Below are 19,672 nucleotides of genomic sequence, written 5' to 3' on the forward strand. Positions count from 1 at the left end.
TCATTTGAGTAGGTATAAAACCGAATACATAGAGTGTAATTTTAGTAGCATAGATTTTGGTTGGGGGGGCGGGAGGGGGGTTGTAATGTTGGAGATCAAGTCATAATAAAAGACACGTTTTTAGATATTGGGTCTCTATTGTTTAGAGTGAATGGTAAATAGATGGGGAATATTATTAAGTGAATTCGAAGTTGGAATGTTAAAGTGCGAGGAATGCATCGGCTTGTTGGTGTGATTAGAAAAGTACCCCTCATGGTTTAAAATTGCGCAATATGAGGCTCACCTTGAGGCCCGCCTTTGCGCAATCCACATAAAACGCCTCGATTTTTTTTTTTATGAGGCTTGCGCCCTCAACTTGGTGAGGCCCCTCTCGCCTTCACTGGCATGGAGGTTCGCCTCACGCAATAATCATATTATAAACTTACATAAATCTTGAAGTAATGTCCGACATTGGACTGCTCTATAGGAGAGGAAGAAGGGGATGGAGAGCAGTTCATCATAATGATGATTCAAATGAAGAACCCCCTTAGTGTTGACAGTGTTAATGACTTATATGTCTTATGGTATATATTAATCATTGCTATTTAGTTTTTGAAAATTTGAATTATATGTTAATGAAAAGAATATTGGATTTGGGAAAGATAAAATTTTGAGTTAACTATATTGTCATGTTGTCTTTATTTGGACATATTTTGAATTTCTTTCATATATTATGTTTTTTTATGTATTTATATTATCACTCATTAGTAATAACTAAATTTATCATTTTATGTTTACGCAATCCTTTGATTTTGAGGCTTACGCCTCAATAACGTGAGGCTTACGCCTCGCCCTCACGATATTGAAAAACGCCTCAATACCCGAATACGCAATTTCATTGGTACGCACTCACACTTAAGGGAAAATCCTATAAGATAGTCGTTTAGAACCTGCAATGTTTTATGGTTGCGAGATAGGCCATTAAAGAGAAGCCATTAATATTAAAGGAAGTATTGTAGAGATGAGGATGCTTAGAAGAATTATGTGGCTTCTACTTCATAGAGACAAGGATACAAAACGAGCATGATTACCGTGAAAGGTTGGGGCTAGCTCTCAGTGGAAGATAAGATTAGAGAGAGCCGCCTTAGATGGTTTTGAGTCACATAAACGGCGGCCTTTCAATGAATGGGTTAGGAGAGTAGATGTGTTAGATTTGATCTATGTTAAGAAAGTAGAGGTAGACCTTAAAAAGATTTGGTTACGGAATATTAGAAATGACCTTTCTTTATTAATCGAAATGAGCAATTTGACTCCTTAACATTGGCACAATGGAGAAAAAGGATGCATATACCGACCCAACGTGGTTTGGATAACAGGTTAATGTTGGTTGTTGTTGTGTGTTTCACATTGAAGCTAAATTAATTATATCATATCAAAATAATAATTTTCTCCTCAAATTAATCTTCTCATCAAAGATTTCATCTTATATAATTGAAATCCCAAACTTAATTTGGGGAAGAAATATGAAAAATAAATTCTTAAAATCAAATCCTCAAATTTTATCTTTCTATTTTGTTCCTGCTCATTTCTTTTTTTTCTTCTGCTTCCTCCTTCTCATATAAATCATCTGTATGTGCTTTGACAAACTGTTGAACACAGTAAACTTAAAACGTTTAAGAATGTGTGTAGATGGTTAAATAAATTGAATTCAAATTTGTCCTGCTTTGGAAAAGCATTGCCAATTGCCCTAAAAAAAGTGTCATGCCAATCTATGCATTATTTTTAAAAATCAAACTTCATCATTGCACTGGTCTCACCAAGTGTGTCGCTTTTTATAGGGCATCTATTAGTCTTACATGTCAAGTTAGATCGTTCTCCTTACAAGAATAGAGGTCGACAAGACTTGTGCAATCCCTGGTAATCACTTTGCAAAATGTTTAGACTAATTGAATGATACGCAAGCATGAATCCAATCTTTTGTGGCAAACAAACCAGAGCTTGAGCAAATGTTAAACATGAATAAAAGTAACAATCATCAAAATAGATTTAAAATAACAAAGAATAATATCAAAAATACTACATATATAATGGCATGTTCATTGCATATCTACAAACACAATAGGTTGATGCGGACATCAGCAACATGATTTGGCGCATCTATCACACGAGGCGTCGTTAAATCGACGCTCTAATTTATGTTGTCATTTAATTGATTTTTAATTTATGAAGTTAGCTTTTTTATTTTATGTTATTTATGTTTTTGCCCGTAGGTTAGTTATTTGGAGTGTGGTGGCCCAAGGGGCATTTTTGTAATTTTGATTTTCTCATTGAGCCAACTTGTCTATATATAGGGCCTTAAACTTATTGTAATAGAGAATGGTTAATTTGGATATGAAAACTTTTGTTATTTTCCACACTTGTGTTCTTCTTGAGAAGAGGACGAGAGCTGAGATTTCTATGAGAGAAATCGAGAGTATCACCAGCCGCAGGTGGGTCCGGGGCTCGGGACGTGAAGTCCCTTGGAGAAGGGCAAATTTTCATCCTATTTGAATTTCAAATTCAAAAGGGACTTAATTAGTTCTTTTCTAAATTCTAAACCCAAATCATTAATTCCCCTATTAATGCATTAATGGCCTCTTAATTTGAAATCAATTTTCAAATTAAATTTCCCCCCAATTTCAATCAAAACTGAAATTAAATTTCAGATTTTAAAATTTCCTAAATTCAAATCAAAGAGCTTTAAATCACCTCATTAAACCCCTCTTTAAATTATTTCCTAAACCCAAGCTCTTCCTTAGGAAATAATTCCAAATCTTCTGGCTTTCTCCCTTGGCCGAAATCTGCATGACTATATGTTTAATTTGTTCCTAAAAGGAATATCCCCATCAGAAGATTTAAATCAAGGCTTTTCCTTACCGCCGCCCCTCCTCTTGCAGCCTCTCTCCATTAATTACTTTCCATCCAGAGAATAATTAGTAAGAAAGGATTTCAAACTCCCGCCATCCACTGGCTCCAAAGGCTTTTCCCGTGACTGCTGAAGCTGAGCCCCTGCTGGATTTATGTTGCTGTCCAGAGAGTTCTAAGGCTGTTATAGAGTTTTCTTCCAATTCAGCTTGTTGTCCTCTATATAGGAGGGCTCAAATCCGTAAAGAAGCTGTCCAGGAAGACCGTCTACCTGCTGTCCATAGTTCGCCAGAAGCAATACCTGCTGGCCAGAAGTTCGGCATTGCTGTCCAGTGATTTCAACAGCAACCTGAAGCTTCCCAGTTGCTGTTTTTACTACAGCAAATTGCTGCCCAGCACTTCCTGTTGTATCCTGTGTGCTGTCCACAGATTCCTGCAGCCACCAACTGCTGTCCTGCACCCCGGGAGGTCTGAAATTGCTGTTCAAAAGCCTCCAGCAGCCTTATAACAGCTGCCCAAGGTTTATTCAAGCATTGGAGATTGCTGTCCAGAATTTTCTAAGAGTCAAAGTTGCTGTTTAGACCCCTTGATTTGCTCTTCAAGACCAATCTTTTTTTTTTTGTTCTACATCAAAAGGGGTCCATTTTTTTAAAAAAATTAGGCTTTCAAATCTAAATACAAACGATGCAAATGACTCCACTATGATAATGATCATATTGACTAAGAATCTCAATCAGAGGGGACTCTATTATCAAATTGCCTTTAAATTTAACTCATTTTGACTTAAATATCAAGAAAATATAAAATCTTAAAAAATTATGAAAATGTAGAAATGATTAAGTGAAATTTATTGGATTAAAGCTTAAAAAAATAATCTAGCTACTCTTTGCAATCGTTTGATGGGGCTATCAAATTTGAGATTAAGTTATGCTCACAAAGAGCCAATATCTTGTCCAACACATCCTTGTAATTCCTCTCAAAATATTTTACACTACTAAGGACGTGATTTTGTCCAATGATCAGATGGTTTTGTTATAAATTGACACCACTAAATTATGTTTATAATTGAGGCCTTTTGACAAGGTTCATCGCAATATGGTATATGGTGTATTTAATGGGGCAACAAGCTCTCTGTTAATAGAGGTCAGCTTTAAATTATACCCTTAGAGAAATATTCTCCCTAATTTTGCTAGTTTTCTTTGGATGATGCAATTCACGGCTGTCGCTAAGGATCCTTTGATCAAGTTGGGTCGGCTGCCTACTTATTATGTAGAATAGGATCCATAATAACATGGGATGATAGAATTACGGAATCTTGATCGTATTGTGAGGATGTCTCTTCTTATATTATTTATTTCGTAAATTGGTTTGAGTTATTGTCTTTGGACTCTCCTTTGCCATAAGTGATGTGAGTTAAACTCTCAAATTGAAATATTGGGAAGTTATTCTTGATTTATTTGGGTATGTAAAGAAGTTAATAGGCAAGGATTTTACAATACTCTAAGAAGTAGCACATTAATGTGGAAGCTTTTTTTTATGCTGGCTATGCGAGACTAGTAGATAATATAATATTTCAGTATGGTTATCACATACTTATGAAAGGGAATTTGGTCAAATGAAAGAATAAGGAATAAACAATGGTGGTCCCATTAAGCACCGAAGCAGAATATAGAACTAGAAATCACACTACAAGTGAAATTATGTGACCTATGACCTTATTAAGGGAATTAGAATTTTCAGCTACATAACCAAGATCTTTAACTTGTGACAATTGTGCTATCCTCTACATTGCTAATAATTCCATATTCCATGAAAATATATATATATATATATATATATATATTGAGGTTGAGTGCCACCTCATTCGGGATGAAATGCCATCAAATATCATTACTCATATTTCCAGCTTCAAACAAATGGGAGATATTGTTACCCAAACTTTTGTTCTACTTCAGTTTTTAACCTTGTAATAATCTGCTGTGTGTGTGTATGAAATACGCAATTTGTTTTATTATTCATGTTTTCTTCTATGTAAAGTGGCATTTAAAATTGCTCCTCATTAAGTTTGATATGCTGTACTATTATTTTAGTCATCGTACTATATTAAACAATGTTATTTTCTCATTCGATCTATCTTTTTTTACATGGATTTTGGTTGATTTTGAATTCTAGCAAATTGAAGCCTTTTGTTTGATTGTACTTTTTTTTTCTTTAAGCGAGGGCCTGAGAAGGAAATGGGTGTTTCCTGACCTATATGAAGGCTACAAACCTGAGGTAATATGAAACCCTTTTTAGAGCATTTGTTGAAGAGATTTATTTGTTATGTTGATGTATAATTTGCTTGATTCTTCTTCTCACAAATATAAATATGCCCTGCATCACCAATACCGACAATAACGTGTGTTGGCAGATTAGTTTGCTGGCATCTGCATCATGTTTACAGCCAACTAGAACTATGCAAATAACATGTTCTTATTGCATTATCATTGGTGATCTTATTTAAATCTCATCTCCATCTTGTGGTGATACAAAAATAATTACTTTTTTAGTCAATGCACTAAAAACATTTGTGGTCAATCACAGGACTTCAAGTTAAATTCCCCAATTTTTAAGTCAAACAAAAAGGAGGGAAGTGATAATTATTGAACTTGCTGATTTTATTAGAACCATTTTGCTAGAATCAGTTCGCAGGAGGTGTACTTCATCTATGAAGTCATTTGGCTTGTGTATTTTAATGATTTATTAATTGGTCTGATGGTTTGATTGAAAGGTTTAAAATAGTATAGGAGATTCATTTTGGTGGATTTATATTATAGTTTACCCTATGAAGTGGGGACATTTCTAAATCATTCCCACATTCATGTCGGACACAAACATGGTTTCAACATGCTTTGAACATTTTTAAAACTTTCAAAATTGTACCAATGTCATTTAAGAAAAAAATCGGGTTTTGACACAGACTGGGCACAGGTCTACATGATGCAAACACCACCTGACATCTGAAGGCATGTTAAAATGCAACTGAAATAGATTGGAATAGAAAACATAATTGCACACGAGAGAAATAGCGTCCTGATCACCCTATGTTGAAGTCTCTTGCATCATGCCCAAGCCATCTCTTCATGTCCTCTTGCATGAGTGGAAAATAGTGAAAGATTATCGACTTTGATGGTCACCTATGCCTCAACTTCCACGAGCAGACTGCAATGAACATATCTCATGGCTTTCTTTGCTCGTGTTGTCTCTTCTCTGCATGAATTGACGACAATCCTTAGCCTCTTCTTTGTGCCATGGGCTCATCTTTTTGCCAGTTAGCCAAGTTTTGTCAATAACTTTGCTTACTTTTTTCATCCAGCTTTTCTTCATTTTTTCTCCTTAGATTTGTGGTTTCCTCTATTTTACATTTTTGTCTGTCATCTCATTTCATGAAGGTTCTCTTCCTGAATCCGACTTTTATCTTTTTTTTTATGAAGTTTTTGAAATTTAGATCCAACCAATGGCAATGGAAAAAATATATTGAAATCCTTAATATGGTAGACGAGCATTTGACTATGACTCTAAATATTCATACAACTTCAAGAATTGCAAAAGGTAGATGCAGATCTTGAGCAAAGGAAAAGCTTCTCATTTAAGATGATTCCCCTTCCTTTGGGAAAGTGGCTCCAATTAATATGCTATTTCATACATAAGTTAAATATTATTTAGAGTGGTGGGTTTGATCATCAAAAGATGATAATATATAGATCAAATATAGCCACTGAAAATCCATTTGATTTTTAAACTAGAGATCGTTTGCATGAAGAAATAACGCTCGCATTTTCTATTCAGCAATCCTTACATTTGATTTAGCAAGGACTTCATATTAATTTTAGTACTTTTTTTCATTTTTAGTCAATACCGCTCGGTGGATATATTCTTCTGGGTTATAATCTTTTGATGAGCATACTACTTCAAAAGAAAAGAGTCAATGTTGAAGGAATGCTTGAGCCAATTAAAGATATTTGGGATGAAAAGAGTTACAATTTTTTATGATGGTTGGAATGATGCACAAGGAAGACCTCTTTTTAATTTCATAGAGAGTTTTAGAATCTAGGCTTATGCTTATGAAGGCCATCCATAGTGAAGGAGCATATATTGATAAGTTTTATATTTCAAATCAAATTAAAGAAGTGGTTATGAGGATGACATTAGAATTCTTCAAGTTGTTAATCTCTTTTGACGTGCCATCCATTGGACTTGAGTTTTTGGCCGATGAAAGTGAAGATATCATTAACGAGTACATTAGTCTTAATTTTATAGATGACCATAACATTAAGTGTGTTAAGTCTACTTAGTTATGCTCAGATAATCATATTTTGTTTTCCATGTCCTTGTCTTTCCTTCATAGGTTTTGCCCCACCATGGATGTTATGCTCAACTACCACTTCTCCATTGATTTTGGATTTTGGAATAGATTTGTTGCACTTACCTATCCTAAATCTATAAGGCAATTCCCCTTTGTGTCATTTTTCGAGATCTTCATAATTTTTTAGTTTTTTCCCCTGATAATGATCCTTAATGTATAACCTTTCATTTATTTTGATCTCCTTTTTGGTTCTTGATTATAGTTTTAATACCTGCCGTTATGAGGCTGGAAAAATAGAGCTGCTATTTGTCAGAATCCAATCATTTGAAATTGTGAAATTATAGTCTCCTTAACAAATTTCAATCATTTGAAACTTCGTTTGATGATTTGTTCTATGAGATGTATGGCCAAATCTTTTGCATTAAACGCAAGCATTGAGTTAGTTGCACGTCTCTATGTATCACTCTGCCATATTCTGTATGGACCTTTATTTAGATGCTCAGTACTGGTTGTTTCTAAACTTGGCTCTCAGTCCAAGCATGGAAGAAGTAGGCAAAACCGGCAATGGGCTGCAGAGAACTGTTGGCTCTCGTTCCAGGCAGGGAAACAAGGTTGTGGTGGAGGTGCAGCTGCCAAAGGATGACAGTCGGGGAGGAGAGCAAGGTATTGTTGTTGGACCAGCGGGTGCAGGAATTCAAGATCCTTCCTTCTAGGTTTGTTTTTCAATACTTGGTATCAAAGTTTGGTCAAGAAAGATCAATGGAAAGGCGGAAGGTGTTTCTTGGAATCAAGAAAAGGAAATTCTAACTAAGAGGTGGAGTTTCTTGGCTGTTCTTTGTGGATAACATGTGGAAGAGGTGACCGGCGGTGGAAGATTCTCTTGGTTGTTCTTTGTGGACAGCAGGTGGAATAGAAGGTGACCGATGGTGGAAGATTCTCTTGGCTGTTCTTTGTGGACAGCAGGTGACCTGGGTTGTTCTTTGTGGATAGCAGGTGGAGGAGAGTAGGTGACTGGCAGTGGAAGTCTTTCCTGGGCTGCTCTTTGTGGATAGTAGGTGGAGGAGAGCAGGTGATTGGTGGTGGAAGCCATTTATGGATTGTTTTTTTTGTGGATAGAAACTGGACTAGTTTCTATGGACAGCAACTTAGTTGTTTTTCTTGTGGATAACAACTTTTTTGAAGGCAAGGTGAAGTGCTTTCGTCACAAGGAAGAACGCTTTAAGAGTTTATGCTCGGAATTGAAGAACAAACATCAAGACAACGAAAAAAAGTAGTGGAGATGCCTCATGTGTGGAGGAAGGCTATGAAAGTTCAAATGTCTTTGTAATCTCAAATACTTACCAATGTTTAAAATTGCGTATTCGGGTATTGAGGCGTTTTTCATTTGTGAGGCGAGGCGTAAGCCTCAAGGCGTTTTGAGGCGTAAGCCTCAAAATCAAAAGATTGCGTAAACATAAAATGATAAATTTTTGATATACTAATGAGTGAATAATATAAAACATAAAAAAGCATAAGATATGAAGTGAAATCAAAATATCCCAATAATAAGACAACATGAAATATAATTCAACTCGAAATTCTATCTTTCCCAAATCCCAGTATTCTTTTCATTAACATATAATTCCAATTTCCAAAAACAAATAGCAATGGCATATCGCATAAGAACTCATAAATCATGAACATTATCAACACTAAGGGGTTCTTCATTTGAATCATCATTATGATGATCTGCTCTCTCCCTGTCCTCCTCTCCTATAAAGTCCAATGTCGGGCATTTACTTCAAGATTTATGTAAGTTTTAATATATATAGCGTGAGGCGAGGCGGGCCTCAAGACGGGTGATGCAGGCAAAAAGATATAGGGAGCCTATACCCTTCACCCACAAAAGACACGACGGACTTCTAACGACAAAAATGAGAAAAGAAAGAGAAAAGGGAAGAACAAACTCTTATATTTCAAATAAAAATAAAAAGAAGAAATTACAACGACGACTTGCAACCAACACGACAGACACCCTAAAGTTGCTGCACTTAGAGAAGAAAGATACAGATGGAGTGGCACTTGCGGAGAGACGAAGAGATTAGAAGCCCGAGAAGAAAGGGTGGAAAGAGCCCACAGGATTTCCGGAGGGGATGAGAAAAGAAGGTTGGAAAGAGCCCGCAGGATTTCCGAGCAACCCGCAGGTTAACAGATTTTCCAAAAATCACATTTCATTCAACTATTCAAAACATTACATATCCCCTCATATTTATAGGTATGAAAGGAGAATACAAAAGGACACAAACATTTAATTAACACATAATTCAAAGCATTAAAAAGCATAGAAATCTCCCCCCCAAGCTCTCGGTTTACACCCAAACCAGGAACCAAGGAGACAGCCACGGGAGACGAAGGGAACCGCACGGACCGAGAGCCACAGCCACGGGAAATGAAGGAACCGCACAGAAGAAGGAGCCAGCCGTGAGTTCCCAAGAGGCATACACAAAATTCAACTTCCCATGGTGGAATTCAAGGAGCCACACATGGGAAGACTAAACAACTATCTTGGATTCCCAAAAGCCATATTTTGGAAATCCAAGAGACAACTTTTAAGACATTAAAAACTATAATAAAAGTGCATTTAAATAAAGATAAATATGAACTAAAATTGTTAGCTCATAATGAGCTAACCTTAGTTCAATAAATGAACTAAAGTTCAGCTCATATATGAACTAAAAGTTTAGCTCAAATATGATGAACTACTAGACTCAAGGGAAGCCAAAATTTGATTTATTTTGGACTTGTGTTGACCCCCCCTTTGTCTACATCAACGGGCGTAAGCATCGAGGCGTTTTTTACTGGAATTGCGCAAAGGCGGGCCTCAAGGCGAGCCTCATATTGCGCAATTTAAAACAATGATACTTACCATAGCAAGGTGTGGATACTTGATTACGGATGCTCTTATCACATGTGTTCAAATCGTGAGTGGTTTGAAGAGTTGGAAGAGAAGGAAGAAGGTTTGATGTTTTTAGGGAATAACAAATAATACAATATCCAAATCGTGAGTGGTTTGAATAGAATCCATCACTAGCGATCCTTCTTTTCCTCCATGCAACCGCACCATCTCCTTGCTCGTCGGTCCCCCTTTGTAGCTGCACCTCCATTGTTGGCTCTCTTCCCTGCCTGGATCGAGAGCCAACAGCTCCCTGTTGCTTCCACTGAGAGAGAAAAGGGTGGAAATGTGGAAAGAAAGGGAGTGGAGAGCTCATAGTTTTAGAAGAAAACAGGATTGATTTTTATTTATTCCAAATAATGCAAGTCACCCCTATTTATATAGACAATCAAAAGGGGCAAAAAGATAAAATAGCCTAAAACAAAGACTTAAAGTAAAAATTGAATTAACATTTCTAATAAGAACCAATATCTAATGATGAGAAATAGAAATTAGGATTTAGGAAGGAAAGGTTTTAATGTTTTATAAAAATCTTTTTCACTTTTAAGCTGATCTCAAATGAAAAGTCTTTTTTGGTACTACTAGATTTTTGAAAATCGGTACTGGTTTGTTGATTCAGCGATCGAACCTCTAGTTCGAGGTGGTTTCTTTCGGTTTTCTGCAAATCCAGTTATGCAAGAAGACCAAATTGGCCAGTCGATCGGTTTTCGATCGAGTCGGTTCCGTTTTAAAAACATTTATTGAACATGTATTTTAAACTATTTTTCGTAGCAAGTCAAACACAAACTAAGCTTTGTTCAATCATGTTTGGCTAGTTATTTGTTCTTGATGTTTTGGATTTATTAATAGTTTAGTAGATAAGTAGAATAATTATATCATGTTTGGCATATTATTTATAAATTTTTATTATTTCAAAATTGCCTCATGTTTTACTTAAATTATAATGGGCCAAACATGAAAATAATGTTAATGAATAATTTTGAACAAGAGGCAAATACATACACACACAAATTTGAATGAGCTGAGTATGAAGACACAATGTGCTCGCTCAAGCTCAAGTTATTTACACCCCTACTTCCAAGTCTCAATTGCTTATAAACTATCGAGAAATGAACTTTATACATATTCTTTTAGTTATTGTTTTTGCCTATCAGTTGATATTAACCAGAATTTGCTAGTAGTTAAACTGAGATTAACATAGCGAAATTTTCTTGTTAAGAAAACATCTGTCTCATAAAAAGACTTGACCTTTAGCATAGAAATAATATTGATGTGAAACAAAATCATGCGAAAGTGATTTGCTTAAGGAAGTTTGCACACTTAGATCTAGAGGCAATAATAAGTAAGATCTTATGCGGAATTGAACGATAAGATAAATATTAAGTGGTACTTAGCTTAGGTTAAACACATGCGAGAGGTTGAGATCATTAAATAGTCAACTAAGTCTTACTTTGCATACATGAGTGGTTTCAACGAGAAATTCCAATACTAACAATAAGATTAGTTGCTATGAGAAGATCCCTCACACAACTCTTCCTATTACTAGGTTCTAGCGGCGAATAATTGACATGATCTTCATGAATCCATTAATAACCATAAATGAAAAGTAAACTAGGAAGATAAGAGAGTTTGGAAGAAGAGTTTACCCACAAGAAACAGAAGACACGACACTTCAATGTCGGTGATGATTGTTTCTGCAGTAGGACAGCAGTCGAGCCCCTTTTCTCCGGCCTGGACAGCAATTTGAACTTCCTTCACAGCCCTTGGAAGTCTCCCCAATTGATGGGGCAACCAGGGAAAGGTGCGGAGCCCTCTGGACAGCAATCACAACAGTTGGGACAGCAGCCTGGACTCGTGGAAAGTCCTGGACAGCACCCAATACGGGTCTGCCAGGATTCGGCCTACTCTTGGTGCTGCTGGACACCTTGGACAGCAGCCTGCAGCTTTCCTAGGTGCCGGTTAGCAAGGGAACTTGCTGGAATGAGGAGTGGACAGCAGGTAGAAGATGAGGGGAAGGTTGAGGGCCACGTGCAAAGAGTTTTGGGGACTCACGTTTGCATTACTTGGAAGAGAGAATTGAATTTTGTCATTCCAAAACAATAGTGGTCCCCATGCAATCAAGTTAATGATAGGCTTAAATCTGAATTAAATTCAGATTTTTGAGATTGAATGGGTTTCCCAAATAGGATTCATTAATATGGGATTAAATTTGAAATTCAAATAAGTTTGAATTCAAATCAAGAAGTTTCCATATTAATATAACGGTATTTTAGGAAAGTCATTAAGGGGAATTTGAATTTTGAAATTCAAAATCCATGAGGCATTTGGAGGGTATTAAATTTGAAATTTTAATTTCAAATTTAAGGAGTAATCAATGCATTAATTGGGAATTGAATGGGGCTCCAACCAAGGTGAGGCCGGCGGCATGTGGAGAGAGGGGAAGAGTGTGGGAGCCATTGAGGGGTTTCCAAATCAGCACATGGGAGTTAGGAAAGCTTATGATGAAGTCCATTTGAATTTGAATTTCGTCATAATGCGGACTTAAGAACTTTCCTAATTAGGAATCTCCAAATTTGGAATGAATTTGAATTTTGAAATTCAAATTCCAAGGAAGGCTAAGGAAGGGAGGCGTGGGGGAAGTGGTGGAGAGGGGAGAGGCCAACGGCAAGATGGCCGGCCGGTGGAGCTAGGGTGGCCGACGGAATGGGGCTCCGAGGGTGGCGGCACTAGTGGAAGCTTCAGCTTCTTCCAACTCTTGGTCGTTGCTTGCGGGAGATTGTGGTGGAGAAGAGGAATGTTGCTTGAAGAAGGGAGAAAGGAGATAACCAAGAAAATACGAGAAAGATAGAGATAACTAACGAACTCTCACAGAGATCGTAGGAACCGCAAACCTCGGACTCTTCCAAAGATTGACGGGTATTGCAAATTACCCTCCTCGGGCTTCTCCTCTCATGAACTCACTAAGAGATCACGTGAACTCACTAAGAGATCAACAAGAACATAAAACTTTTCATTATCAATATTCATCATCCCTTTCCAAGAGGAAGGGGAGGGCTTAAATAGCCAAATACATGAGGGAAAATAAAATACACAATTGCCCCTAGGGCAAACATAAAACAAAGCCCTCAAGTGAGGGTAGAAATGGAAAAGTACAAATAACAAATAAAATACGTGAAAATAAATAGACACAATCGTAGCCGTTGATCTTCGATGTCCTCATCAATTATGACCAGAAGAATCATGCAAAATTAGGATATGATCCGGATATAAAATATCAGAAAAAACAAGTATTCCTGTTTGCACATTTACTGGTGTATTTGCTTTAGCATATCTACAAATAATTTATGGGTAAGGATTTCTGTTTTATTTTTAACTTGTGCATTTGCTTTAGCATATCCACAAATAATTTATGGGCATGGATTACTGTTTTATTTTTCACTTTGTTGAAGTCAATGATCTTGTTGATAAACCATTTACGTGAAATCATATTCATGCAGGATACAACCTTAGCTGGAGCTACTAGTTACATGGAACTGACGGGCTTGTCACCTTACTGGTTTGATGCTTCACAAGGCAATGCTATACAAAATGATGTGAAAATGCAATCAATGTTCCTTTTGACGGGGCCAAACGGTGGCGGCAAATCCAGTTTACTTCGGTCAGTATGTGCTTCTGTATTACTTGGGATCTGTGGCCTCATGGTTCCAGCACAATCGGCTATTATTCCTCATTTTGATGCTGTTATGCTACATATGAAACCCTATGATAGTCCTGCTGATGGGAAAAGTTCATTTCAGGTACTAAATTATTGAGAGAATGCTATTTCTGTTCTTATGCTACTTTCATTTTCTTATTTTATGTAATTGTTCATGTTTCATATGGACTTAGGGAATATGAAGAAAACAATAGACGACGGATACAGCATTACACTAGCCTAGTTAGAAATATATTATAAGTATGAAATTCATTCAATCATTACTCATTTTGCAAAACAGACTACAATGATGCCCCTAATGCCAAGGTTATCAAGAAAGGACCCACAACCTAGTCGACTGAACGCAATGATAACGATGTATAACGAGCGTAGTATGGCATGAGTCTAGATTGGAATATCTTGACTGTATCGAAAATCACTCAAAAAATATTGCTTATCTCCTGAAATAGATCTCGCCAACAAGTCCTGAGTTTCAAAATTGCTTTTTATTAATTGTTTTAAAAAAATGCAAATCAAAATTATATATTTTTATATTACTATTAGTTAAATCAAATTAAAAAAAAAATCTTTCAAAATCTCTGGCAAATTCCTCACCAAAAGCACTCTATGTTCGGCATCATACCTCCGCTTGCATTCAGCTAGTCCTGTCTTGTGTGTCTGTCTATCAAAAAAAAAAAAGAAAATAACATAAAAGAAACCTGTAACCTCTCTCTCCCCTAAAAACCTTATTCAGCCTCATGAGCTCCCAACCTGCATCAATCTCCCACTTGCACTGCACGCAGGCATTGTTGGTGCAACTTCCATCTCCTTCTAAATTGACACTTCCACTCACCTCCATTCCATCTCTCTTTGTACTCTACAAAGTCACCACTGCTGCTCGCATCTTTTCCACACATCATGCTCTTCGATTGAACCCCAGCCTCAATCATAAATTGTACTATCTTTACCATTTTCCTCTCAAACAAACCTCTCGCTTACTCTCTATATCATGCACTGACCCTCCTTTCTCTCTCAGTTTGCCAAACCCACAAGCAACTATGCATGCATTGAAAAATTTGTAGGAACACAAATCAAAATAACTTCATGTGCTCCAATGAACCTGTTAAATGCTCGAACTCAAGTCTGAGAATGCCATGCGGATTAAAAACAAGAGTGAATTTAAATTTAACACGACTCGGGAAGCATCAAAGTTGTGTGCAAATGCACACAAAAAAAGTGCAAGCACATCATATATGTGCATTGAAAGCATGTAAATACACCGTATAGTCACATAAATAAGTGTGCAAGCATGCTGAAAATCTTGTAATTTTGCAAGTGCAACAAAAAACGTGTAAATGCATATGCAAATACACTAAGGGATATTTGGTTTGATGAAACATAAATGCAACATAAAAGGAATATTGTGCTGTGTAAAAGTAGCGTATTGAAAATACTTTTGAGTTATTTGATGGAGTACACTACAAATGTAGGATTTTATTTTTGTTTTTTTTTTTTTTTTTTTTGAGGGAATGCAAAGTGAAATAGTTGTGCATATGGAATAATAGTTGATCGGTGGTGTTTGATGGAAAGGGCAGTGAACAACAAGGGATTTGATGGGCAAGGGTGTTGGAAACTAGTAACGGGTGGTGGTGGTGATGGCGATGAGGTTTGGCATGGGAGTGGTAGCAGGCAGAAAATTGCGATGGCTGACGTTTTCAAACGACATCAATTTAACTCAAGTTTGTGTATTTGGAATTCTTCAAAATAGATGAATTCCAAATACACTCAAAATTAACTAGAGGGTATTTTCCAAATGTATTCCCAAAGCACATTGCATTTGAAACGCTGCCATCCAAATGCCTGAATTTTCAAAACCCTTGTGTTTACACTTGGAATACAACCAACCAATCAAACACCCGAATTTCAAAACCTTTGTGTTTACACTTGGAATGCAACCAACCAACTAAACGCTCCAATTTTTTAAACATCTTTTTCAACTTGCTGTATTTTGCCTAATAAATATCATGTAATCTGCCTATCTAACAGGATTTTTGGTGACAGATTGAAATGGCAGAGCTGCGTGGTATGATAACCGGAGCAACCAAGAGAAGTTTAGTTCTTGTGGATGAAATTTGTAGGGGTACAGAGACTGCAAAAGGAACTTGCATAGCTGGCAGCATAGTTGAGAAACTTGATGCCATTGGCTGCTTGGGTATTGTTTCTACCCATCTGCATGGCCTGTTTTATCTGCCATTATCTACTAAAAATGTTATATTTAAACAAATGGGAATTGAGATTGTCGATGGCCACATTAAGCCAACCTGGAAGTTGTTTGATGGAGTCTGTAGAGAGAGCCTTGCCTTTGAAACTGCCCAGCGGGAAGGCCTTCCTGAATCAATTGTCAGAAGAGCTGAAGAATTGTATCTATCAAGAGAAATGCAATCTTCTTCAGAGGCTGTGTATCTGAAGTCTCAACCTGACTTGAAAGAATCTGTTCTAAACTATGACAGTTTGAAGACTAATTGTATAGCTACAATTTCAGGTACGATGAAGGAGTTGCAAAGAGAAGTTGAAAATACTCTAACCATAATTTGCCAGAGGAAATTGATTGAAGTTTACAAGGAAAAAAGCACATCAGAATTATTAGAACTGTCATGCTTTAAAATCGGACCGAGAGAACAGCCTCCTCCGTCAACAGTGGGAAACTCTTGTGTCTATGTTCTCTTCAGACCTGACAATAAACTATACATTGGACAGGTCACAAAGTCTTTTGCATTGTGAATATCCTATCATTTTTGAAAAAAAAAAAATTATGTTACAACTTTATCAGGTTGAGACTAATTTTGTACATCTAATGTGTTCTCTCTTAATATGGTCGAACTATCAGATAATACAAATACAACAACAACATCAAACTATTTTCTCACTACGTGGGATCAGCTACATGAATCCTTTTTCGTCATTGTGTCCTGTTAAAAGTCAAATAGGACACAATGACGAAAAAGGATTCATGTAGCCGACCCCACGTAGTGGGACAAAGGTTTGATGTTGTTGTTGTTGTAGTATTTGTATTATCTGATAGTTCGACTATATTAAGAGAGAACACATAACATGTATAAAATTATGATTATGGATCTAACAAGACTCTTTGTAATGCAGACAGATGATCTCTTGGGCCGGGTTCGCTCGCATCGGACCAAGTCATACTTGCAAAATGCAGAATTTTTGTATATTACTGTGCCAGGAAAGAGCATTGCAAGCCAATTAGAGACTCTTCTCATCAACCAGCTTCCACTTCATGGCTTTAGACTTACAAACATAGCTGATGGAAAGCATCTTCATTTTGGCACTTCTAATAATTTCTCCCAAAACTCTTACTCTGCATCACAGAATCAAGCTTCTTGTCATTGAATTGCATCAAGATCCGTGCTTCTGATGAGACTGCTACTGTATAAAATCTTTTGTTTTTTGCAACTCGTATTGGAAGGAGATCAATACTTTGGAGGAAGTTCACCAATTTTGTTTCTTATGGGGGCTTCTCATTTCATTTATTGCCTTTTTTTTTATTTTTTATTGGATGGTTAAGATATGGTCATGTGAAATGCAAATGGCGTTAGTTGCACTTAAATTTTTGTTGTTTTTAACAGAGATATCCTTCTCTTTTTCTTTTTTTTTTTTCTTATTCACTCATTAAAATTTATGACAATTTTAACTTTTTTTATTATTATTGTGGCATGTGCAAAGAGATGTCATTGTTGTTTTATAATAAAAAAATAATTATTTAAAAAAACATTATGATTGGAAGCCAAATAATAATAATATATTTAATTTATTTTATTAAGATTTTATACAGTAGCAGTCTCATCCTCTCTTTTTATCTCTCTCATCTCTCTCTCTCTCTCTCTCTCTCTGACATTTTGTTTTTATAGTTAGTAACTTCCTTCAATAGCCTCTCTCTCTCTCTCAATGATGATGAGACTATTTTTCTCTCTCCATCTTTACATTACTAATTTTTTAATTAAAATTTTCATCAAATTTTTTTATTATTTTAAAAACTCCAACTTCTAGTTTATAGGAGATTTATGTAATTAAAATTAACAAATTACATTAGAGTTGAATTATAATATTTAAATTTAAATCAAGTAGCTTAAAATATATTTAATTATTTATTATAATAAATTTTAATATATTTTGAATATATTTTTTATTATAATAAGATGTAGTTTTTTATATATTTATTGCTCTTAAATATTTTTTAATGATATTTTTTAATTACATTAGATATAAAAATATATGGTAGAAGAGTAGTGAATTAGATTAGTTTGATAATGTATAATTTAAATAAAATTGTGTTGAAATTAATTTAGATGAGCATGGCAAAAAAAAAATTTCATTATCATGAAATCTATCTTCTTATAATTAAAAATAATAATAATAAAATTAAATCATAATGTCAATTTTAAGATAAAATGAAAATGTTTGAGGTATTTTTAAAGCCAAAATCATTTTGTGTCCCCGCAGATAAATCATGCTCCGCCATTGTTAACTGCATAAATTGAGATTAGTTTTGTTTGTGATAGCTTTTGTTGATTCTTAAATATTTTTTTATTACAAAAATTAAAATCTATATTCTAGAAAGCTGCTTTAAAGAGCAATAAAAAGTCGTCCCAAACTAAGTCTAAGGCTCTGTGTATGACTACTTTCTTATTGCTATGCATTTCAAATCTCAACCAAAATTTCTTTTTGCCGACGTTTTTAGTTGCCTTTCAAAAAATTTTGCTCTAAAAAGCTACTTTCTTATAACAATTTTACAAAGCGATAAAAAAATTATTCTAAACAAAACATAAATAGATCCAAGACAACCTCATCCTAGTTTCCACTTGTGAAAGTTAATGGCCACATCGACATGCTAAAGCTTCTTAGCTTTCTAAAGATGGGGATGACTTATCCTTTATTTATCCAAAATTCAAAGGTCAATATAACTATAATTTAAGTATGATTGATATATTTAAAAATTATATAAATAAATATTAATTAAATATTAAAAATATAAATACATATTACTTTTATAATTTATATGTAAATCTTTCGTTCTTTTCTAATGCGTTGGCCACCAAAACATTTTATTTTTAATATTATCTATATTGACTTAATAATATAAAGTAATATAGTCCCACACCTTCTTGTTCGTGCTTTTCATTTATTTATACAATAATACAATTTGCCGCACGGTTGCTACCACTTGTTTATTCACCCATTTGCACGTTGTACTCTCTATATTAGAACTTTTATTTGGTCAGGTCACCTAATGGAGATCTACGTTCGGACGTCAGTAAAATAGTGTCATATGTTATTACTCTTTACCGCACGGCCCAACAACCCACCCGAAACGGACCCGGGTTGTTATGTTCGCGTAATTGCTAGGTATTGGTCGATTTTGCTCAGCATAACGAGAATACCATTCTGTGAAAGACCAATTACAGAGTTTTCTCGTATTGGTTTTCACAGAGCGGTATTTCTCTTTTTTGCCAAGCAATATCTTAGCAATACGCGAACATAGCAATTTCGGGTTCCGGTCCGTCGTGGTCGTCGGGCCGCGCGATAAAGAGTAATAACACATGACACTATTTACTAACGTCCGAACGTAGATCTCCATTAGGTGACCTGACCAAATAAATATTATAATCAACATTAATATATCATTAATATCAACTATTATATATATATATATATTATACAACATTAATAAATTATAAAATATTCAGTTAAGAAGCTTATTAAGCTATTGCCGAAACAATAATTTTAATTTAACTTTTCA

At 35.5% G+C, this 19,672-nt stretch overlaps 1 protein-coding gene across 3 annotated transcripts in view; it reads left to right on the forward strand.

The window, feature by feature from the left end:
- The window catches only part of LOC110111593 (DNA mismatch repair protein MSH1, mitochondrial), a 145,440-nt gene extending 127,958 nt beyond the window's left edge, over nucleotides 1-17,482 (forward strand). For all 3 annotated transcript variants that reach the window (XM_020843524.2, XM_020843528.2, XM_020843530.2), the window contains 4 exons: nucleotides 5,100-5,157; nucleotides 13,658-13,957; nucleotides 15,916-16,611; nucleotides 17,014-17,482. In XM_020843524.2, the coding sequence (XP_020699183.1) occupies nucleotides 5,100-5,157; nucleotides 13,658-13,957; nucleotides 15,916-16,611; nucleotides 17,014-17,265 (1,306 nt within the window). In that variant the 3' untranslated portion in view covers nucleotides 17,266-17,482. The remainder of the gene's footprint in view (nucleotides 1-5,099; nucleotides 5,158-13,657; nucleotides 13,958-15,915; nucleotides 16,612-17,013) is intronic.
- The last annotated feature ends 2,190 nt before the right edge of the window (nucleotides 17,483-19,672 follow it).

The sequence above is a fragment of the Dendrobium catenatum genome, unplaced genomic scaffold, assembly GCF_001605985.2.
Source record: "Dendrobium catenatum unplaced genomic scaffold, ASM160598v2 fragScaff_scaffold_1417, whole genome shotgun sequence".
Taxonomy (NCBI): domain Eukaryota; kingdom Viridiplantae; phylum Streptophyta; class Magnoliopsida; order Asparagales; family Orchidaceae; genus Dendrobium; species Dendrobium catenatum.